At 31.2% G+C, this 25,246-nt stretch overlaps 2 protein-coding genes across 2 annotated transcripts; both read right to left on the bottom strand.

Moving 5' to 3' along the window:
• Positions 1-10,754: 10,754 nt before the first annotated feature.
• Positions 10,755-12,461, bottom strand: LOC128951610 (NADPH dehydrogenase-like). The gene is made up of 3 exons (XM_054296858.1): positions 12,435-12,461; positions 11,685-12,223; positions 10,755-11,375 (listed from the first exon to the last, which is right to left on the bottom strand). Exons 2-3 carry the CDS (start codon positions 12,219-12,221, stop codon positions 10,755-10,757), a joined length of 1,158 nt encoding a protein of 385 aa, XP_054152833.1. The 5' UTR covers positions 12,222-12,223; positions 12,435-12,461.
• Positions 12,462-12,954: 493 nt separating this feature from the next.
• Positions 12,955-17,237, bottom strand: LOC128951609 (uncharacterized). The gene is made up of 4 exons (XM_054296857.1): positions 16,698-17,237; positions 15,568-16,177; positions 14,147-14,670; positions 12,955-13,578 (listed from the first exon to the last, which is right to left on the bottom strand). Exons 1-4 carry the CDS (start codon positions 17,235-17,237, stop codon positions 12,955-12,957), a joined length of 2,298 nt encoding a protein of 765 aa, XP_054152832.1.
• Between the last annotated feature and the right edge of the window lie 8,009 nt (positions 17,238-25,246).

The raw sequence follows: 25,246 nt of genomic DNA, 5'->3' as shown, positions 1-25,246 counted from the left end.
TATCTTCTTTACATGATATAAACTTGTGTACAGAAATGATATCAAAAATTACTGTAAGTGGAAACATAACCGAAGCCGAAAATTTTGTGACTACATTAAACAATACATGTCAAAGTTTCGAACAAAGTATGGCCTCCTTTTCCGAACAAATTGATATGACCGCCACTAAGACACTTAAAAATTTCCGTTTAAGACAACAATCAAGAGGTGAAATAAGAAATAAGCGTTTCATTGATCCGATATCTGTGGCTGTAGGAGCCGGTGCAATCTGGTTGGTGACGGAAGTGATCTCCGCTAAACACGACCGAAAGAAACTATACGATAGGGTTACCGATTTGGAGGATTCTGTCGAAAAGACTGCAAAAAGTTTAAAGATTGTAGCAGAAAATTTCATAGGTTTTTCCAAAGAAGTTTCCGAAACAATGATAAAATTTAATGAAAAAATAAATCTACTAAAGAGTTACACTACCACAGAAATTAATAATCTTTACAATTCATTAAATGATTATAAAGATTACTTAGAGAGCAAAATAATCATTGTAGCTATAATGTCTATTTTTAACGATTATCGATTGGCAGAAAATAATTTATTTCAAAATCAATTAGTCGTACTTTTAGATGGCATACAAACGTTTGAAAACATTTTCAGCGTTATTAATTCAGGGCGACTTAGTCACGGATTACTGAGTTGGCGGCGCCTAAACCGTATATTAAGCAATATCGAGAGATCTTTTAATAACAATTTTGACTTAGGTATTCATAGATCTGAACGTCAGTTATACTATACTTTTCCACTAATTTCTACTGCAATCGATCCAAAGACGAACAAAATTTACATTTCCATTCGAATACCGCTGACCAGAAAGAAGAGTAATAGAAAATATACCATAATAAAGCCAACGTTTTTGCCGTTTACATGTTTAAAAGAAGATTGTTTCAATAAGGGTAGTAAAAATAAAACATTAAGCTTCATCAACGGTGATACGCTATGGTTAGTAAATGAAGATGAGACAGACCTAATGGGAACCATATCACCTAATTTTATTAACTGTCAATACATAAACCATCAGTATATTTGCTTTACATTTGATGTTAACCAAATTATGGAAGCAAAAAGTTGTTATAAAGGTATCTTTGATTGGGATGAAAGAAAAATTGGTCAAAATTGTGACATCATTACACGCCAATTGGACGACTATCAACCAATTGCTATCGGAGGTGATCGATATGTTATTCATAAAAATGCACTACCTGTTTATGATTTATTGTGCGAAAACAAAAATCCGGTGAGACATCACTTAACTGAATTCATAGAAGTTATCAATCTAGATCCGGGTTGTGACGTCTCATTCCCTAGTATCGGCCGGATCCTCAGGGGTCCGTTTGCGAGGCCTCTTCGTAACGAAGTGGATAACCAAGCATTTTCATATCATTCAGAGCTTTTGACTGAAATACAAAAAATGTCGACAATAAGTGATGAACAGGTTAACAGTTTGATACTACCAAACATTACAGTTCCACATATAAGACAATATAACTCAACGATTGATGACGTATTCTTCGAGTGGGACACAAAAACTCTGACAAAATTTACAAATTATTTGTCTACTATGCAACAAAATTTAGCAGAAGCTATCAGCGAAGTAGAGTCGGTAACGGCAAAGAAGACCGGAAGTTATTTTGTTAAAGGTTTAGTCGGGACATTTAGTGGTATCATTCAAGTGTTGATGATTACTATAGCAATAATGGGTGTTTTATCGTACAGTAGAGTAATAGGTTCTACGGCCTGTTTTCAAGTAATTGCTATGACTGAGGTTGAAGCCTCTATCTTTGGTTTAGATCGAGAATTGTTTTCAATAGATATACAGACAATCGTAGATCTGACAGTTATCGGATTACTAGTTTTTATCTTAACGTTAATTGTTATAACTACATGGAGAAGAAGAACCGTCTACACCCATTCAATTGGTAGGATTATCGAAACATATTCAAATAATTGGACTATTTTGGTATTTATCGTAAAAGAAACACCTAACATATGTACTTATTTTGTCGAAGTCGTCGAATTGCGAGTACCTGTGTTGATCGGACAAGCAGGAAGACAAATTACTGACTTAAGAGTAGCTAACAAAGTGATACCATGGCATATAAAGAACGGACGTAGGGGAAAGACATTGTCGTTGGGAGAGAAAGTTCATATTTATGACAACAATGACTCATTGATCGATGGATGGCAACAAATTCAGATTAAAATAAGCGCTATTAAATGGAAGTATTTACCAGAAATGCCACATAACAGACGTCCGGTGTTTCTCAATAAGATTAACGAACATGGAGTAGCGTTTGTGAATGTAGCGCCTAAACGACTTTAACCAATTATAAGACAAAAGACAGATTTTCAAGGACATGAAACTGAATATTTTTTTTTATTATACTACTTTTATGCTTTATTTTAAACTTGTCTTACAAAACCGGTTATATTTCCTATATATTTTAATCACTCAATAAACTTGTTTCAAGCATTAAAAAAATTGTGTTTTATTAACTATATAAGCAATGGTTATATGAAGTAATCATTCATTCTATTATTACTTCAGTTTGTGTAAGCATTGATTTGGTGATACTTTTTAATAGTTGTAAAATTAAATTTTATGATGACAAGTGAGGTTAGACGTAGTGTTTCATATGAAGCATTGGATATTAACAATGCAGATCCAATCGCACCTGTGTACCGTTCTATTAATGATGACCAACTAACCGATAGAAGTGTCATGGATCGAAGCTCAATTGGCGTTAGAGATAACGATAACCATGAGAGACCGACTGAACGCGACAATACATTTATTAGTCATCGTTTTGTTAAATCATACAAGCATCCACAAATCGATGCTTATAATGGAAGTAAAAGTGGTGATTTTGATGATTGGATAACCAACTTTGAGCTGTTAGTGTTCGGCAATCACATCATTCCTGACGCCGAGAAACGGAAACTATTGATCAATAATTTGGGATCAGAACCGAAAACCTACGTTAGATATGAAGTAACCAATGGTACCTATGTTGCAATCAAGAAGAAACTTATGGGCTTGTATGGTGGCTCTGACGACTCTATAACAGAAATGATTAATCGTAAGTTTGATTACGGCCGAGAACCGATTCAAACTTATATTGTTGAGAAAAATAATTTGATTGAAAAGTGTTCTCCCGAAATGAGCCTTAAGAACAAAAAGCAAACGATTGTAGATGGTTTCAAAGGATATGAGTTCTATGAGGATATGTTGGATATTACTCGAAACACAGATATAAATAGTGAACACGAGTTGATAAAATTAATAGTTAAAAAATTCAAAAATCATGAGAAGGCTAGAAACGCAATTAATCCCAAAGGTTATAAGACTGAAGACGATGATTTAAAACGTTTGCTACGTAAAAGTATTGAAACAATTAATAATACTAAACATGTAACGTTTAATCGACGCGATCAAACGGATTTCAATAGAAGAGAATCACAGGAAGTTAATCAACGTAGTTCGAGAGACTACACACGAAATAGACAGCAAAATTTCAATTTACGTAACAGAAATTTTAAACAATATAGAGACCCTTCGTATGAAAACGATAACTATAATAAACGTTATAATACTTCGTTATATGAGAACACAAATAGTTACCGAAGAGATAGTTTTGGCGATGGTAGTCGACCAAGTAACAAGGATAGTAATACATTACCGAAGAGAGTGGATAACAACCCAAACAAGGCTGACAGACAGCAACATCCTCTACAAGAAGGAAAGCTTTCCAGACTAGGTCCAAGGTGTTTCAATTGTGGAAAAATTGGGCACATTAAGATTAACTGTACCCAACAACGAAAAAATTCAAAAAACTAATTAGATCGAGTGATGATAAAGATGGACATACACTCGATAAATTTTATTATAGCTATCCATCTAAATATAAACTATATTTTGATATTAAACTTAATAATAATAATTATAAAATTTTATTCGATTCGGGGTCGGATCTTTCTTATATTCATCCAAAATTACTTATCAAACTTAAAGTTTCCGCTACGAAATGTCACCCAATCCCAGTTAGTTTAGTTAATGGATCCAATATAATAATAAACAAAAAAGTAAAAATTTTACTTTCATATAAAAATATAAACTTTGATCATACGTTTTACGTGTTTGATAATTTAAATGAAGACGCGATTTTAGGTATGAATTATTTCATGGACGCTTTGTTTCATAATAATGGTGACATTGAAGAAATTTTCCCATCGCTCGTCCAGTGTGGTATCAATAAAAATTTATTATACGATATCTCTCAAAAATCTGAAGAAAAATTTATAATTGGTACTAAAGATGAAGAAGAAAAAGAATTAATAGAAAATTTATTAAACAGGTTTACAGATGTTTTTGCTTTCAAAAATTCAGATCTAACTACTGCCGTAGGCATTAAACATTCAATTGACACCGGCGATGCTTTGCCTATTAAACAAAAGAATTATCCACGCGGATGGAGGGAAAAAGATGAGATCACTACAATCGTTGACGAAATGTTAACTAATAAAGTAATAACAGAATCTGTTAGCCCTTGGAATAATCCGATTGTATTAGTTAGACAAAAAGAGAAGACAAGGTTTTGTCTTGATTATCGTAAACTTAACAAAATAACCAAAGAAGACGTATTTCCGTTACCGTTAATTCAAGATCTAATAGACCTATTAGAAGGGAAGCCAATTTTCTCTTCGTTTGATCTACGTTCCGGCTACTGGCAGATCGAATTAGAGGAAAAAGATAAAGAGAAAACAGCATTTACTGCTAATCATCAAAGATATCAGTTTAATGTAATGCCATTTGGACTTGTGAACGCACCAGCGACATTTCAACGATTCATGCAGAAGGTTTTTGACGGCATTCTACATAAATTTGTTTGCGTCTATTTAGACGACGTCGTAGTATTTTCTAATACATTTGAAGACCATCTTCAGCATCTAGAAGTCGTACTGAACCGAATAAGAAAATACAACCTTAAGATACATTCAGATAAAAGCTACTTTGTTGTCAATGAGATGAAATTTCTTGGCTTTGTTATCAATCGAAATGGTACTAAACCTAACGAAGACAAGACAAAAGCCATATCTCAATTTCCTGTACCTCACAACTTAACTGGCATTAGGTCGTTTTTAGGGATGTGTAATTATTATAGAAAGTTTGTTCAGAATTTTTCTTCAATCGTCAAACCCTTAACTAATCTTACACGAAAAGATATACCATTCATTTGGAGCGCTGAATGTCAAAAAGCTTTTGACGACATTAAAAATAGACTTTTGAACCCTCCGATACTTGGACATTATAGGCAAAGAGAACCGTTAATCTTATACACTGATGCTTCCGGTATTGGTATATCTGGAATATTATGTCAAATACAAGACGGTAAAGAAAGGGTACTATACTATGCAAGCGCAACGTTGAATAAAGCAGAATCTAATTATTCAACAACTGAAAGGGAATGTCTAGCTATTGTATGGGCTATCAAAAAGTTTCATCAGTACTTATATGGGTCAAAATTTGAAGTCAGAACCGACCATTGTGGTCTGTGTTGGCTTAAAACTATTGATAACCCACGTGGAAGACTACATCGTTGGTCTCTTGACTTGCAACCATATCTAAACTACATGGAAATAAAATATAAAAATGGTAAACTGCATACGAATGTTGATCCGCTTTCTAGATATCCCGTCAATGATGAAGTAGACCTAAACACTGATGTGACATTTTATCAAACCGCAGTAAACATCGGTGATGAGCAGAAAAAAGACCGTTGGTGTCGTGAACTATATAAAGAAATTAATACAAATAAAACTGTAAAATACATAATTGAAGACAACATTATCTACTATGTTGATTCGGACATTACTGGCCAGGAAAGACGCAGAGTCTGCTTACCAAAGCATATGATTGATGATGTCTTGTATTCATTGCATAGTGACGTGACTTCTGGCCATTTAGGACTAAATAAAACATTCGACAAAGTTATGAATAGATTTTATTTTCCGAACATGAAGAAAATCGTTTTCCGTTTTATCAGGGGATGTGCCGAATGCCAATCACGTAAAAGAGATTATGGTTTACCTAAAGGTACACTCCATTCAATAACTACAAGCAAACCTTTTGAGAGGGTAGGATTAGACTTTATGGGTCCAATATCACCAAAGTCATATAATGGAAACAAATACTTAATTATTTTAGTAGATCATTATACTAAGTGGGTCGAAGCAAAAGCTGTACCCGATTCGAAAGCGGCCGTGGTCGCAGATTTTTTTATTCATTCTGGTGTATTAAGACACGGCGCCATCACTACGTGTTTAACGGACAGAGGTCTTAGTTTTTGTTCTGAACTTACTGAAGAAATTCTCAAAGTTTTTAACACAAAACACGTTATGACATCGCCATATCATCCACAATGTAATGGATTAGCCGAAAAACAATGTAAAACATTAACAGATATGATGGCTTTATATTGTAGCTCTAATTATAAAGATTGGGATATATTTTTACCTTATTTGGTGTTTGCGTTAAACACCGCAAAACAAGAAACTACTCAGTTTAGCCCCTTTTATATGCTTTACGGAAGACATCCAAAGCTTCCGTTGGACGTTACTTTAGACATTGAATTAAATAAAATCAATGAAATTGATGTGTTTAACAAATTTGCAGAAGCAAAAGTATTAGTTAAACAAAACATGATTGAGGCACAGATGAGACAAAAGAAGAATTACGACAAAAGACATAGATCTATGGAGTATCAAATCGGAGATTTGGTGTTAGTCTACAGAAAAATAAGAAAAGTTGGCCTAAGTGAACGACTTATTAATCCCTTTGTGGGCCCTTTAAAAGTGATAAATAAGTTCAATGACACGTATTGGTTAAAGGATGTAAACACAGGTACTGAGATACAGTCAACAATCGATCGTATAAAGCCTTATTATGAGTTTAACATTGATGACGACGATATTTGGCCACAATTTGAAGACGACGTATCAGTGGATATGGAGTCGACAACCGAAGCAGTACCGAACAAGGAAGAATCTAAAGCACCATTATAATACGTGGGGCAACGTTCACGCCTTAATGTTTCAACTTTTACATTTTTAATTTTATAATTTTTGTCTAATATTGCATGCAATTGTTTAAATATTTTATATTGATTTTATACCTGTGCACACATTCTCTAATCTCGGGACGAGATTTCTTTGAAAGGGAGGGTAGTTGTCACGTTTGACGGAGATTAAGCCTCAGTAGAGGCCTTAAAGCTTCATAGCTTCATAACTTTAGGCTTCATATACATATGAAGTTATATAGTGAGGTACGAAGCATATCATCATAATACATAGCAGTGTATTGAGCATAGCTTTGTAATACACAGTAGTGTATACAGTATAGCATCATAATACATAGCGGTGTATTGAGCATAGCTCTTTAATACACAGTAGTGTATACAGCATAGCATTATAATACATAGCAGTATATTTCAGCATTAGCGGCACTAACGATACTAATACATTACTATTGTATTAATTGACACTATATTATAATAACTAGTAAATAACACTATAGCATACAGTATACTACATATGCCTTATAGCATTAGAAACCTTGATTGCATTATTTTAAGGCAATAACTAGTTTAATGACAACCGGTACGTATTAACTAGGCTGAGACAGTAATAGCCAATAAGAGAGTAGTTTATATAGTTGTGTCACTAATAAGTAGTATATGATTGGTATGATTAGAGCGCCGACTCGGGAAATGTGCCGAGCATTCTGTTCCCTAGTCACTTGAGTGACTGGAGAAGAAGTGAAGTTCGAGACGCCGAGACGAGAGGACGTGTATTACCTATTATTGTAACCCTTATTATACTTATATATATTTAATCAATAAAGTGGTGACGGTTAGCAAAAGCAACAGTAAGTTAAAGTGTTTGTAGGCGCAGGCCTTCGGGCCTTGCGTTCGCCGGCGACGGTAGTCGCGTAAGTGTGGGACAGAGATCGGGTAAGATTTGTTTACTAAGACAGAGTCTCACCTCCCGAGTCGTTCGGTCGAGGCTAGGGAATCTCTGATCTTCATTTTGGTAGGTAGTCGAGACCATTGGTATCGTCTCGCTTCCCGTCGCCAGACGGTTGAGGCTCGAGATGAGGTCTCGATCAGATCAGGCCAAAGGGCCGACAGTGTAATACCATCGCCACATCGGGAGCGACCGGAAGGCGGTTATCGGATGGCCGTCGAGAACCCCTAGACAACTTATGACTACGCGATACAACAACCCCTAGACAACGTATAACTTCGCGATGCGATTAACCCCTAGACAGACAAACTTCATAGACGACAATCCGAGTAGACGAGTTAACGTTACGTACTTCATGGGTATGGTTAGGATCGGCCACGGTCAGGCTACGGCGTCGTAGAGTAGCCACCGCAGGGTGACCTAGTGCAGCGTTGGGGAATCGTAAGATGCAGAGTCGTAAAGTCTGCATAGCGCTGGCGAGCGAAAGCGAGCGAAAGCGAGCGAATATTACAAATACAGGTCGGTGCGAGATCTACATGGTGCCTACGACACTGGCGACTTAAAGCCGATTCACCCTTACGTCGAAGTAGCGACGCAGGACGTTACAATATGAATAGTTTAAATAATTAATTAGTTAATAATTTTTCTATTTCTATAATAACACTAAATTTACATAATAAAAAATAAAAAATAAATATTCTAATTAATTGATTATTGATAAAATCAAAATATTTAAATTATATATGATAGAAAAAATATTAATTAATTAATTAATTTATCTATATATACTTATAATTTAATTGTCTAGCTAGTTCATGTAATATTTTTAAGCTAGATGATCCTGAATAAAATATCCTAGGCATAGTGTTGTTATTGTTGTCATCAGCAATTGTATCAACTTTAAAAAGAGTCCACTAGGTAAATTAAATAAATATTTTATTATATTTTTTTCAAAAAAATATTTATTTAATATTAATAAATTATTTTAATAATAAAATATAACATATTTAGTATTATTACTATTATATTGACTCTATATTTATATACTATAGAAAATAATATTTGAAAAAAATAATTAAAAATAGTTATTTAAATTAACAATGAATTATTTAATTTAGTAATTATTAATTATAACTTATTATTATTATATATACCTCATTAATATTTATTCCAGCATAAAATATGTTAGCTGATTTATTGAATTCATAAAATTTATTTAATATTATTAAACTATTATTAACATTATATGTATTATAATTATTGCATTCAATAACAGTTAGATTAATATTTTCAACATATTTTCTTGTAAATAAATTATTTTCATAATTATTTGCTAAATATTCAGTTATCTTACCAAGCTGATAAAAATTTATATTATTCATTTTTATAAATTTATAAATATATATATTTTTTAAAAAATATAATAATAAACTTTGATTTATCTATATATATATATATATATGATATTTTAACTACAAATTGAGATTGAAATTTTAATAAATAAATTCAATTAGCAAAAAATTATGCTTAATTGTTATTTCAAATATTATAATATTATATTAATTATGTTTTTTTTAATAATTTATATATAAATTAAGTGATTAATAATACTGTAAGTGAAACTAAATGATTGTTAGATTATAAAAAAAACAATTTATAAGAAAAATTTAATAGACTTAACATTAATAGCTTTATTAAAAAAGCTAAAAATCTAATTACTTTAGCTAATTATCAAAAATTAATTAAACAATTATCATATATTAAACAGTAAACCTTATTATTATTATTATGAAAACATAAAACAAAAATAAGATAAAAGTATTTCAATATAAAATAATATTAGACAACAATAATTAGTTTATTAATTATATAAATATTTATAAGTGATATATAGTTATATATATAGATCATAAAAAAATAATATCATAAATATTTTATAATAAATTAATTTACAAAAAAAACTATTTTTTGTTATACCAAAAAAATTTCAATATATTTAATATTTTTTATCACTTTTTTTGAATAATATTTGTTGTAATCTATTAAACATGTTATCAAAAAAAACAATATTATAATCTAAATTTATTAAATATTTATAGATATTAGTAATCAATAATAATTAGTATTATTATTGAATTAAAAATACAAAAACAATAAACACAGATAATCAATATATATCATATATATACAAAAATAACCATGAACATATTATAATTCAATTTACTATTTTATAAAATAATAATAATATTAATAAAATAATATTTTTTTAATAATGTTATTGTATTGTAAATTGAAATATTTAATTATAATGATTAATCATCGGTAAATTATTTATTTATTTTAAATTATTTACTTATTTTAATTTTTAAAAACTGTAAAATCATAATTATAAAAAATATATGATTTTATTAAATTATTGTTAATAAAATTATTGGATTATAGGTCGTCCTATAGTTAATTTAATAATAATAATTATTATAAACTATACCATTAATTAAATCTAAAATTTTAGACTAAAATTTTAAGAAAACAAAATGTATTGTTTATTATATAAAAAAATTATTAAACTTTTATTATTATTATTATTATTATAATAAATGTTTTATTTTTATTTAAATTTTTATATTTATTTTAAATATAAATAATTTATATCAATTTAAAATTTAGTTAATGTTTTTAAAAATCAACTATTATCATCATTTTGATCGGTATATAAATCTTGACGCCATTTATACATTGCTTTCCAACCGATACACCAGTCATAGGATTGGGGATATTTAAACGACTGGCCATTGAGTATATCGGCTGCCTTGTAGGGCCAGTGCGGGTCATTGAGAAATGCCCGGCCAATCAATACAATGGTTGCACAGTTAGACTGTAATAGTTTTTCAGCCAACACGGGATCAATAATTTTGCCGACAACTGTCGTCCGGATACCGGCTTCACGTTGTATTGCATCGGATGCCCGGTGCTGTTGATCGGGTGTATTAATGGCCGAGTAGTTGACACCACTGACAACACCGCCGGAGCTGACATCCAGTAAATCGACACCGAGTTGTTTGAGTTGTTTGGATAAATCGATAGACTGTCGCAAATCCCAGCCATTATCGGCGTAATCGCTAAACGATATCCGAACCGCTAGTATGATGTTATCGGGTATAGCCTGGCGGACATCGGCAACAATTTCCAGTCCCAGACGCATACGATTGTCAAGTGAACCGCCGTATTGGTCGGTACGCCGGTTGGTCACTGGCGATAGAAATTGATTTACTAAATAACCATGGCCATAGTGTAATTCAATTAACTGTAATAATAATAATAATAATAATAATAATTTAATAAATTATTATATATATACTCTTTGAATAATTTTTTAATTAAGTATAAAAATTCTTTAATTAAAAAAATTATTTAATATAATTTATGATAGTTTTGTTTACTTAAAATATTTAAATATTTAAGAAACTTATAAAAATATTTATTATTGTTATGAATATATATATATATATATATAAACAATTAAAATTTAATAAAAATTATTAATAAGTAGTTTATTTAGTTAAAAAAAACTTTAAAATATTATTATTATTATTATTGTTTTTCAATAACTAACCTGAAAGCCGGCCCTAACAGCCCTGACAGCTGCCAAAACAAACGACTGCCTAATAGTTAGCAAATCATCGACAGTTGCTTCAATGGGCACCTGACTAATACCGGCACCAAACGGTATAGCACTGGGAGCTATTGTAGGCCAACCACCACTACCATCACCAATGGCCAACGATTGACTACTAAGCGATTCGGCCGATGTACTACCTTTACGGCCAGAGTGTGCCAACTGTATGCCCGGCAGTGATCCCTGTCCGCTGAGAAACCTGGCTATACGGCTCAGGCCGTCCACCTGATGGTCACTCCATATTCCCAGATCACTGGGCGTTATCCGACCCCTGGCTTCCACAGCAGTAGATTCCAGTACGACTAGACCTGCACCACCCAATGCAAACTGGCCGTAATGTGCCAAATGAAAATCGGTAGCCTGGCCATCCGAATCGGCCATCCAGGTGACCATCGGTGATACGCCGATACGATTTTTCAATACCTGTCCCCGGATGGTCAACGGTTCAAACAGTTTGGACACGGATTTAGACATAACTAATAATAATTATAATTAAAAAAAAAGTTGATTTTTTAATTAAACAATATATATATATATATATACAGTATATATATCGTATACATTAAAAATTATTAATTTACAACACATTTACTAATAATAAAAAATAAGTTTATATTTTTTTTTAATAATAAATTAGTTTTGAATAAATTTAATTAAAAAAAAAATCTATTATAAATAATATTATACTTGATTTTTATTGTTCCTGCAATTCAATGATTAATTAAATTAATTAATTTCTAAAAAACCGTAAAACACTACTCTCACTGTTAGTCAGGAAAAAATAGTTTACATAATGTTTTTTAAAATTATAATACACAAACACACACACATAAAGTTTTTAATTAGTTTAATAATTAATATATAAATATATATATAATTATTTATTTATTTATAAATTTATAAATATTTTTTTTTTGAAATTGTATTGAATTTTTAAAAAAATAATAATTATAAACTTTAATCTATATATTTATGATATTTTAAGTACAAATAAGATAAATTAATAAATAAATTTAATTGGTAAAAGAAATTATGCTTAATTGTTATTTCTAATATTAATATTATATTATGTAATTAATAATATTTAAAATAAAATGTTTATTAGATTATAAAAAAAAAACAAATTATTAGTAAAATTTCAAAATAAATGTTTTTATTTTATTTAAATAATTTATATCAATATTAATTTAGTTAATATTTTTATTAATCAATTATTATCATCATTTTGATTGGTATATAAATCTTGACGCCATTTATACATTGCTTTCCAACCGATACACCAGTCATACGGATCGGGATATTTAAACGACTGGTTGTCGTTGAGTTTATCGGCTGCCGAGTAGGGCCAGTGCGGGTCATTGAGAAATGCCCGGCCAATCAATACAATGGTTGCACTGTTAGTCTGTAATAGTTTTTCTGCTAACAAGGGATCAACAATTTTGCCGACAACTGTCGTCCGGATACCGGCTTCACGTTGTATGGCCTCCGATGCCCGGTGTTGTCGATCGGGTGTATTAATGATCGAGTAGTTGACACCACTGACTACACCACCTGAGCTAACATCCAGTAAATCGACACCGAGTTGTTTGAGTTGTTTGGAAAACTCGATAGACTGTCGCAAATCCCAACCATTATCGGCGTAATCGGTAAACGATATCCGAACCGCTAGTATGATGTTATCGGGTATAGCCTGGCGGACATCGGCAACAATTTCCAGTCCCAGACGCATATGATTGTCAAGTGATCCGCCGTAATGGTCGGTACGCCGGTTGGTCACTGGCGATAGAAATTGATTAACTAAATAACCATGGCCATAGTGTAATTCAATTAACTGTAAAATAATAATAATTTTATAAATTATAATTTATTTTTTTCAATAATTTTTAATTAAGTATATTTTTTGATTTAAAAAAATTATTTAATATAATATATGATAGTTTTGTTTACTAATTTATTAACGCATTTAGTCAAAAATTAAAATTATTAACAAGTATTTATAATAATTATGTAGTTTTTTTTTTATTTGAATATATATTTATAATTATTTTTTTATTATAATATTTTAATTTTTAATTGATTAAGTAAACTACAGTATGAATTTGTTTTGTAGTTTTAATTTTATTATATTTCACTAAAAGTAATTTTTTTTATTAAGTAAATTAAATTGTAAATTTTATTTTATTTAATACAATTTTTTTATCAATCTATTAAAATCTATTATCAAATCTAAATATTTACTAAAACTAGTATTAATTTTTAAATTATTAATAAAAATTTATATATATTTTTTACTAAATTAAAAAAAATTATTACTAAATTATTAATAATTTTTATTTAAGTATATTTTATTAATTGAAAAAATTAATTAATATAATTTATGATAGTTTTGCATAACTAACCTGAAAGCCGGCCCTGACAGCCCTGACAGCTGCCAAAACAAACGACTGCCTAATAGTAAGCAAATCATCGACAGTTGCTTCGGTGGGAACCTGACTAATACCGGCACCAAACGGTATAGCACTGGGAGCTATTGTAGGCCAACCACCACCATCACCAATGGCCAGCGATTGACTACTAACGGACTCGACCGATGTACTACCTTTACGGCCAGAGTGTGCCAACTGTATGCCCGGCAGTGATCCCTGACCCGTGAGAAACTTGGCTATACGGCTCAGGCCGTCTACCTGATGGTCACTCCATATTCCCAGATCACTGGGCGTTATCCGACCCCTGGCTTCCACAGCAGTAGATTCCAGTACGACTAGCCCGGCCCCGCCCAATGCAAACTGGCCATAGTGTGCCAAATGAAAATCATTGGCCTGGCCATCCATTGGGTCGGCCATGAAGATGATCATCGGTGATACGCCGATACGATTTTTCAGTACCTGTCCCCGGATGGTCAACGGTTCAAACAGTTTGGACACTGATTTAGACATAACTAATAATAATAATAATAATAATAATAATAATAATAATAATAATAATAATAATATTATTATAATTGTAATTATTATTATTAAAACTTTTTTTTTAGTAAACTAAAATAATTTATTATTATTATTATTTTAAAAAAATAAAGTTTGCAAGTTGATTTTTTAATTAAACAAAAAATATATATATATTAAAAATTATTAATTTACAACACATTTACTAATTAAAAAAATAAGTTTATATTTTTTTTAAAATAATAAAATTAGTTTTTTAATAAATTTAATTACAAAATCTATTATATTATAATATTATACTTGATTTTTATTGTTTAAATAAATCGTTATTACTGTTCAATACTGCAATTCAATGATATTTTTGAAAATAAATTCAATTATCATTTTGTCAAATAATAATAATAATAATAATACTTTTTTTTCTGAAAACCGTAAAACACTACTCTCACTGTTAGTCAGGAAAAAATAGTTTACATAATATTTTTATTAAAATTACAATACACACTACAAGTTTTTAATTAATTTAATAATTAATATATATATATATATAATTATTTATTTATAAATTTATAAATATATTTTTTTTAAAAATATAATAAATAAATTTAATTAGCAAAAAAATATGCTTAATTATTATTTCTAATATTAATTTTATATTAAGTAATTAATAACATTTAAAATAAAATGTTTATTAGATTATTAAAAAAAAACAAATTATTAGAAAAATCTAATTACTTAACAACAATAGCTTTAGTTAAAAAAATTTAATTATTAAACATTTATTATTCAAAATAAATGTTTTATTTTATTTAAATAATTTATATCAATATTAATTTAGTTTGTATTTTGAAAACAATTATTATTATTATTATTACTATCGTTTTGATTGCTATATAAATCTTTACGCCATTTATTCATTGCTTTCCAACCGATACACCAGTCATACGGATCGGGATATTTAAACGACTGGCCATTGAGTTTATCGGCTGCCGTGTAGGGCCAGTGCGGGTCATTGAGAAATGCCCGGCCAATCAATACAATGGTTGCACAGTTAGACTGTAATAGTTTTTCAGCCAACAAGGGATCAATAATTTTGCCGACAGCTGTCGTCCGGATATCGGCTTCACGTTGTATGGCCTCAGATGCCCGGTGTTGTCGATCGGGTGTATTAAAGGCCGAGTAGTCGACACCGCTGACTACACCACCGGAGCTAACATCCAGTAAATCGACACCGAGTTGTTTGAGTTGTTTGGAAAACTCGATAGATTGCGATAAATCCCAACCACTGTCCACGTAATCGGTAAACGATATCCGAACCGCTAGTATCAGGTTATCGGGTATAGCCTGGCGGACATCGGCAGCAATTTCCAGTCCCAGACGCATACGATTGTCAAGTGAACCGCCGTAATGATCGGTACGCCGATTGGTTAGTGGCGATAGAAATTGATTAACTAAATAACCATGGGCATAGTGTAATTCAATTAACTATATAAAAATAATAATAATATAAATAATATATTTTTTTTAATATTATTTAGTTAAGTAGATATTAATTAATTATTTAGTTTTATTTTTTTTTATAATAATAAGTTTTAATAAATATTTTTATGTATTAAAGAGTGAGAGAGAGAGAAAAAAAATAAAGTATTTAATTAATTAATTTTTGTTTTGTTTACTTTACTAACTAAATGTCTATTGTTATTATTTTTTTTTTAAAAAAACTGTAATATTTCAAGTCTAAACAAATAAAAAATTAATACTAATTTAATAAAAAGCAAAAAAAAAAATTATATTATAATTGATTGATTTTTTTGTTGTTGAAAAAAATCATCTATAAATTAATGAATCTAAAAATAGTACTCAAACTATACTACAGTATAGTATTCATATAATATACTGGAAAACAATTGTTTAAATCAAATAATTAATACATTTTTTAAAACTATATTTAGTTAAAAAAAAATACTTTTAATTATTATTATTATTGTTTTTTTCAATAACTAACCTGAAAGCCGGCCCTAACAGCCCTGACAGCTGCCAAAACAAACGACTGCCTAATAGTTAGCAAATCATCGACAGTTGCTTCAATGGGCACCTGACTAATACCGGCACCAAACGGTATAGCACTGGGAGCTATTGTAGGCCAACCACCACCACCGTTACCAATGGCCAACGATTGACTACTACGCGACACGACCGATGTACTACCTTTACGGCCAGAGTGTGCCAACTGTATGCCCGGCAGTGATCCCTGACCCGTGAGAAACCTGGCTATACGGCTCAGGCCGTCCACCTGATGGTCACTCCATATACCCAGATCACTGGGCGTTACCCGACCCCGGGGTTCCACAGCAGTAGCTTCCAGTACGACCAGACCCGCACCGCCCAATGCAAACTGGCCATAGTGAGCATGGTGAAAATCATTGGCCTGGCCATCCAATGGGTCGGCTATCCAGGTGACCATCGGTGATACGCCGATACGATTCTTCAATACCTGTCCCCGGATGGTCAACGGTTCAAACAGTTTGGACACTGATTTAGACATAACTAACTAATAATTAATAATTAATATTATTATAACTTTTTACTAAAATATTTAATTATCATAAATTAGTTTATTATTTTTATTAATAAAAACTTTTATGTTTATAGTAAACTAAAATTAATTATTATTATTATTAATTTGTTTTTTTTTTAAAATAAAAAACTATTTTTAATAACTAATTTATATATTGTATATATAACTTTATATATCAATATGTATTTATATACTATATAAATAAGTTTTCAATGTTGACCTTATATACACTTTTTGATTTTATATTATTATTATTATTTATTATACACTTTATGTATTGCACTCTTTAATATGAAATAATATATAAAGTTTTATTTATTTATTTTTGACTATTAATTACAATCAATCTATTGATGATTTTATTTTTTTTAAAAAAAATTATACAATATATTATTTATGTATTTATTATCAATAAATACATTATTATTTTTTCAAAAAAATGTTTAGTTTGTAACAAATATTGCATAATAATAATAATTACTAATATATTACTAATATATTACTAATATATGGCATATAATGTATGTGTAAATACACTTAAAATATTATCGTTTTGCACTTACAGTAAATTTAAGTGTATTTTAAGTACATTTTTTAAAAATTATTAATAAAAGTTTTAATTTTATTTACTTAAACTTAAGTGTAAAATATTAGTATAATATATATATATAATAATGTAATATAAATAAATACAAGATATATTGTATTTAAAATTGTATTGTAATTAAATAAACTTAATTTAAATACAATTAATATTTAGATATATTATATTGTATTAAAAAAAAATATTATGTAAACTATTTTTTTTCCGACTAACAGTGCAATAGTTTTTTTTTCATTATTATAATTCAATAATTGTTATCAACTATTAAATAATATATATAAATATAATGACTTTTTTAACTTTAAAAAAATCAAACAAATTATTTAATAAAGAAAATTACAATAGTCACTAAAGTATAGTAATTTATTTATTTTTTTGTAAATAAACATTATATAATTTATTATATTTTTAATTACATTCAATTATTTGACTTTATTAATAAACTGTAATTTTTTTAATTTGTTTTATTATAGATATTTTTTTTAATTAATAAATTAGTTAATTAATTAGTAGAGAAAAATAATATTAAACATACTATTTAAATTTTATTTGTTTATTTTTAAAAAATTAAAATTCAAGTAAAATATTTGTTTAGATCATATTTTTAATCTAATTAAAGTAGGATTTTAAAAAATTAAATATTGTTAAATGATATTAAACAAAATTTTAATGATATTAATTTTTTTTAAATATTATTTTTACTATATTTATCAAAATGTCATATGTGAATTAAATAATTATAGATAAATAAATATCTAACCAAACAAACAAAAATTGTTTGATAAAAATATAAATTAATTAATATATATATATATATATATATTGTAACGGTCTAGTAATACTAGTAGTATTCATTGGGTGTTACAACCCGTTGCAACTACTTATTAGATAAAATTATTTATCACTACATAGTTCAGTGTATACTACTTAGATAGAAATTATTTATCAATACATAGTTCAGTGTATACTACTTAGATAGAAATTATTTATCAATACATAGTTCAGTGTATACTACTTAGATAGAAATTATTTATCAATACATAGTTCAGTGTATACTACTTAGATAGAAATTATTTATCAATACATAGTTCAGTGTATACTACTTAGATAGAAATTATTTATCAATACATAGTTCAGTGTATACTACTTAGATAGAAATTATTTATCAATACATAGTTCAGTGTATACTACTTAGATAGAAATTATTTATCAATACATAGTTCAGTGTATACTACTTAGATAGAAATTATTTATCAATACATAGTTCAGTGTATACTACTATTAAATAGTCAACTCACTTTTACCGACGGTAATTATTGACCGACTTTGTATTGACACGATAGCTATTGAGTAGTTTCCGCAGTTTGTTGTGGAACTGATTCGGTGACAGCTGTAGTATCTTCAACTGTTGTTATCTTAATTATGTCGACTGCAGTCCTGTTGGGATCAATTCAGTGATAGTTATCGTGTCTTCAACTGTTGGTATCTCTTCAGTTGGAATCGCTTCTTCAGTTGTAATTGATTTTCTCTTTGGTTTAATAATCTTTTTCTTACTGATTATGTCGACTGCAGTCCCGTTGGGATCAATTCAGTGATAGTTATCGTGTCTTCAACTGTTGATATCTCTTCAGTTGGAATCGCTTCTTCAGTTGTAATTGATTTTCTCTTTGGTTTAATAATCTTTTTCTTACTGATTATGTCGACTGCAGTCCCGTTGGGATCAATTCAGTGATAGTTATCGTGTCTTCAACTGTTGATATCTCTTCAGTTGGAATCGCTTCTTCAGTTGTAATTGATTTTCTCTTTGGTTTAATAATCTTTTTCTTACTGATTATGTCGACTGCAGTCCCGTTGGGATCAATTCAGTGATAGTTATCGTGTCTTCAACTGTTGATATCTCTTCAGTTGGAATCGCTTCTTCAGTTGTAATTGATTTTTATTTAATTTCAAACAAAATTAATAGTAATAATAATGACACATATATTCTACATACAATTTATTTATTAACTTTTATTTCATACTAGATTTTTACATATCATTTCATGTTTACAACAACACTGCTAATCCTCTACTCGATCGGGAACTCCTGATCCCAACAGTTTTGTTGGACGATCAGTACGGGTGGAGTTTCACTCACAGTACACATAACAATACCATTCAAGGAATGGTATGCTGTATGTGTGTGTGTGTGTTATACATGTATACTAAAATTGTTTTCGTTAAAATAGTTTGTTAAAAATAGAAACTATTTTTAATGACTATTTTATCGGCATCCTGACCGTGGATCGGTCCCCGATCAATTACATTCAAGTTTTATATTTTTTTGGTATTTTAGAATGCTTAAAACAACACAAATTAAAACAACAATAAGATAATAGTAAACATCAAACGTTTAAAATGCTACAATAATTAAAGCAGATAAATAAGTTCAAGTTATACTTAAAATAAACATTTAAAGTCGTATTGATCACTAAGAGAGTAATCAAAGCGAGTCTAAATATTCTACGCGTAGAACTTCAAAACCGCCAATGTAGAACTCCTCCTCTTCATTGGTTTGACGACGTCGATACAACAGCCGGCGAAATGATATCTTCATTTCCCACTGTCAAAGAAGTAACGGACTGTGGAAGTTCGCAGACGACCACTCCTTTGTCAGGGATCTCATAAGTTTTCCCTGTATTATTATTACTATCAGTACGCAGACTGATTTGCGAACATGAAACATCATTGGTTTCATGTGAGATATCGCTGATACTTGGGCTATTATTATCCTCAAAATATTCTGTTTCGATAGGGTCTCTTAAATACCATAATTTAAGTTGTTCTATAGGGACTTTAGATCTTTCCCTTGGGTCTGAAAGACTTTCAATAGTATAGTTGTTTGGTGGGTCACCGTGTATTTTGACCACTTTATATGGTCCGAAATATTTTAACTGCATTTTAGTGTTTACCCCCTTGTGTCGTAAAAGTTTGTATCGTCCAACCGTGTCTCCGATAGTGAAAAGTTGTGGACTTCGTTTTTGATCGTAATAGAATTTTTGTTTGTCCTGAGCGGACTTTAGAAACTCTCGGGCAACTTCCCTGGCGTCGGCTAAATAATCGCCAGTTGTTTGCTTTGGGCTGTCGAATGGTAAACCAAAGGCAACATCTATGGGTTTACGAACGTGAAAACCATGCATTAAATAAAATGGGGATTTTCCAGTAGAAGATTGAGTGGATGCGTTGATTGCAAACTCTATGTACGGAATAACCGATGACCAGTTTTCTTGATTGCTGTGACAGTATAATGAGAGAGAATTTATTATCGTCCTGTTTGTTCTCTCCACTAGTCCTTGTGTTGATGGCTTATAAGGAGCACAGAGACTATGTTGTGTTTGAAAGCTTTGAAACACGACTTCCATTGCTTGCGATATTAATTCCCTTGCCTGGTCAGTCAATATACGCGTTGGACAGCCAAATCTTAAACAAATTTGTTTTATAAAGAACTCAGCTATTCCTTGTGGTTGCCTATCTTTGATTTTTCCCAGAATTACAAATCGTGTAGCATAGTCGACGGCAACAATGAGATAACGATAGTCATTGCTACGGGGTAACGGTCCGACCAGATCCATGCCTATGAGATCCATTGGGTGTTCAATTGAGATCGAATGTAGTAATCCTCTCGGATATGTTGTCTCATGTTTGCGTCGTTGGCAACAATTACAGCTTCTTACGAATTTATCCACATCTTTTTTTCTTTCTGGCCAATAGAATCGACGGTAAACTTCACTCATAGTGCGATCTCTTCCCATATGTCCAGATGTTAGTGATCCGTGTAAATCGGAAAGAACTAATTCTCTCAAGTGTTTTGGTAGGCAAAGCAAGTAAACAGGGTGTCCCTCAAAGTAAAATATTCGGTAAACGCATCCATCAATAAGTACATGTCTTTTTTGTGTTTCTAATTCGTTTCTTTCCAATGATTCGATGAGAGACCGAGTCCAAGAATCCTTTAGCTGTTCTTCGCGGGTGTTTATTAATTCCTGAGCGTTAGACTCTGTTATTTGATTATTACGTATTTTAACCGTTTGGACATTTGTTAAACTGTTTAGAGTGAATTCCCAACCAAAATCCTCAAACGATTTGATACTCGAGAAATGCATTATTTCCTCTCTTGCACGCTCCATATCGTTTAAAATACATTCCTTAGACTTGCATAATGCTAGTGAAGTAAATTTAGATTTTGACGGCTTAATGGCTTTACTATCGATTAACTCTTGTTTTATTATCGGAAGTCTTGACATACAGTCGCTGTTCTTGTGAAGTGACCCAGATTTATATTCTATGCGTAAATTGGGGATTAAGTGTTGTATTTCCAAAGCGTATCTTCCGAGTCTTCCGTTAAGATTCTTCATTGTTGTGAGAAAACATAGGCTATGATGATCTACACGAACGGTAAATGGGGCGTTGTTAATGTATTGTTGTACGGCTCTGATGCCTTTTACTAGCGCTAGGGCCTCTTGATCCGTGACACAATAGTTCTGTTCTCTTGGGCTAAATTTGTAACTTCCGTATAGTAATACTCTTTCAATACCGTTCTGTAATTGATGTAGAACCCATCCGGCAGAATATTTACTAGCGTCGGTGTAGAGGATTATCGGCTCATCAGGCTTATAATGACCAACAACTGGGTAGGTGGACAACTTTTCTTTTAATTTATTAAATGCAATATCACATTCATGTGTCCAATTTATTTTGTTGACTTTCGATGCGATTGTCTTTTTTAATAAGTCTGTGATAGGTTTAGCTATCTTTGCAAAGTCTTTAATCAAACATCGATAATAGTTACATAATCCTAGAAATCGTCGCACGTGTTTTAGTGTTTTCGGTTCGGGCATACTCGTTATCTTCTCAACATTAGTGGGATTGGGACTGATACCGTCCATGCTTACTATATATCCTAAGTACTGTAATTTCTTTGCTAAGAATTGACATTTCTTTGAATTAACTCGTAGATTTGCTTGTTTGAGGCGGTCAAAGGCAAGATCTAAGTGCTTGAGATGTTCTTCAAAAGTCTTAGAATAAACCACTATGTCGTCCAAATAGACTAGGACAAACTTGAATAAATATCCAGCGAAAGCCTTCTGCATCATTCTTTCGAAAGTAGCCGGTGCGTTGGTTAGACCAAAACTTAAGACGTTATACTCGTAAAATCCTTCGCTGCATATAAATGCAGTTTTGTGTTTATCCTTTTCTGCTATTTTGATTTGATGAAATCCGGAAAACAGGTCGAGACTGGAGTAATAATTACTGGAACCCAATGCATGCAACAAATCGTCTATTAATGGCAATGGAAAGCGATCTTTAATCGTTGCCGTGTTGAGTTCTCGGTAGTCAATGCAGAACCTCATGTCTCCATTTTTCTTGTAAGCTACTACTACAGGGGCGGCATAACAGCTTCTTGACTCGCGAATTAATCCTTCTTTTAATAGTTGTTGCACATGATTTTTGATAAATTCAGCCTTGATTGGATTTGTGTGATACGGTTTCCTATAGAAAGGGACATCTGTGGTTAATTCAATAGTATGCTCCAAAATGTCAGTCGTGCCTATGTCTTTTAATGAGGTGACAAAGAAATGCCGTTTTGTTATTAAGAAGTCTTTCATTTGATTGAATTCATCGACGTTTGTTTTGTCTATCATGCTGTCAATATCGACTTCTTCAGGTAACTCGAGAGAGTCTCTTTCTTCGACTTCATAGTCAGTAGTGTCATCCATGTGTATGTTCATAATTTTTAACCTTGTCTTTTCTTCGGTTATTGTGAGCATCATTGAGCTAATGATGTCTTGCGTGTAGTTGTCACTAGGCTTGTAGTAAGGCGACATAGTGAGTAGCTCACTGACATTCATGGTATCGGTAGGATCGGGTAACTTAAAAGTAATTCTTGGTGTGTCTTCTGTAAGGTTTATTATGTCTATATGTTTATTTATAAAGTCCATTCCTAATAAAATTTCTTCGTTTTGACCAAAATGTAATAACATGTCTTGATTAAACTGATAAGTATTTTGGCCTTCTTCTATAGTAAATACTAATGGACTCCAGTACGATATGATTTGTTTATGTCCGGCAATCATTTCTGCTACATAATTAATTTTTGTTTTGTGAATTTGTAATTTAGAGTTGCGTGCGGTATCTATAGGCATAAGTGATCGCTCACTTCCTGTATCCAAAAGCGTTAGATATTTAATTGAGTTAATTGTTATATAAATTTGTAAAGTATTTGAAGGCGAACTTCGATAAATTCGATGGGGTACAACGCCTACAGATTGTACCTTCGCGACTAGTTTCCCTGTTTATTACGCGGACATTGTGGGGATTTATGACCCACCTCTTTGCATCTGTAGCATACCGGTTCCTTTTTGTCTTTTGTACAGGTATTTGACATATGACCGTATTCGTGGCAATTCCAACATTGAATATTTCCTCGAGTGTCACGTACGACGTTCGATGGGCGTACTACATCTTGTCTTTGATTGCCCGCGGCTGTTTTGGGAATAGTACTCTGCGGATTTCCTCCGAAAGCTCTAGCGTTTCGCAAGTCGTTACGTAATCTTCGTAAGTCCATTCGTATTGTCTGTAATTCTTGAGAGTGATCTATACCCATAGTTGACACGGCATTGGGGCCAATAAGTTTTTCTTCCAAACATTGTCTTTCAATGGGGACTACGACTTGTATTAACTCTTCAATTGAGTTTATTTGTGTTGGTAGTTTGCTACGGATAGGATAAAGTAAGCCTTTTCTTATCAGTTCAATGCCAAGTTCCTCTGGTATCGGATGGCTACAGTAGGATATCATGCTTTCTTTTTCCATAATGTATTTCTTCGCACTCTCATTGTTAGTTTGCTTAAAGTCGACCAATTGTTCGAAACTGCATTCGAAGTGATCTGTGTGTCTTGCAAGAAATACAGCTTTTGCTTCTGGCCAGTTATTTAATAGATTAGATTTCTTTAGTTTGGAGTAGTAGTCATAGTAATCTGTTTTGTCAAAGCAATAAAACAGGTGATTGAGACGATCATAGTCGGTGTATCCAGCGGTCGCGTTTTCATACTTTTCGATCCAACGTTTAATGTTGAAAGGATCATAGGGTGGACAATTATTTTTATTAAGACTATAAGGAGCCCGATATCTTGTTAAGTCTATGTCAGAAATTGTTGGTGCTGTTGGCAGGTCGGTCTGTTGTGGATTGAACCCGTGTAAGTCCGTGAATTGGTTAGTGTATCTTATTGGTTTATCATTATACAGTGGCGGAGTCTGAATCTCTTTGCTTGTTGATTCTCTTGATAAATCGATAGCGTGTGGCATAGGCGCGGCGGCGGTGATGGTTGATAACTCTTC

Source organism: Oppia nitens, unplaced genomic scaffold (genome assembly GCF_028296485.1).
Source record: "Oppia nitens isolate AA-2021 unplaced genomic scaffold, nextdenovo-longstitch-racon4-pilon3 scaffold1_pilon_pilon_pilon, whole genome shotgun sequence".
Taxonomy (NCBI): Eukaryota; Metazoa; Arthropoda; class Arachnida; order Sarcoptiformes; family Oppiidae; genus Oppia; species Oppia nitens.
The sequence above is the reverse complement of the archived record's forward strand: the minus strand, read 5'-3'. Positions and strand labels throughout refer to the sequence as shown.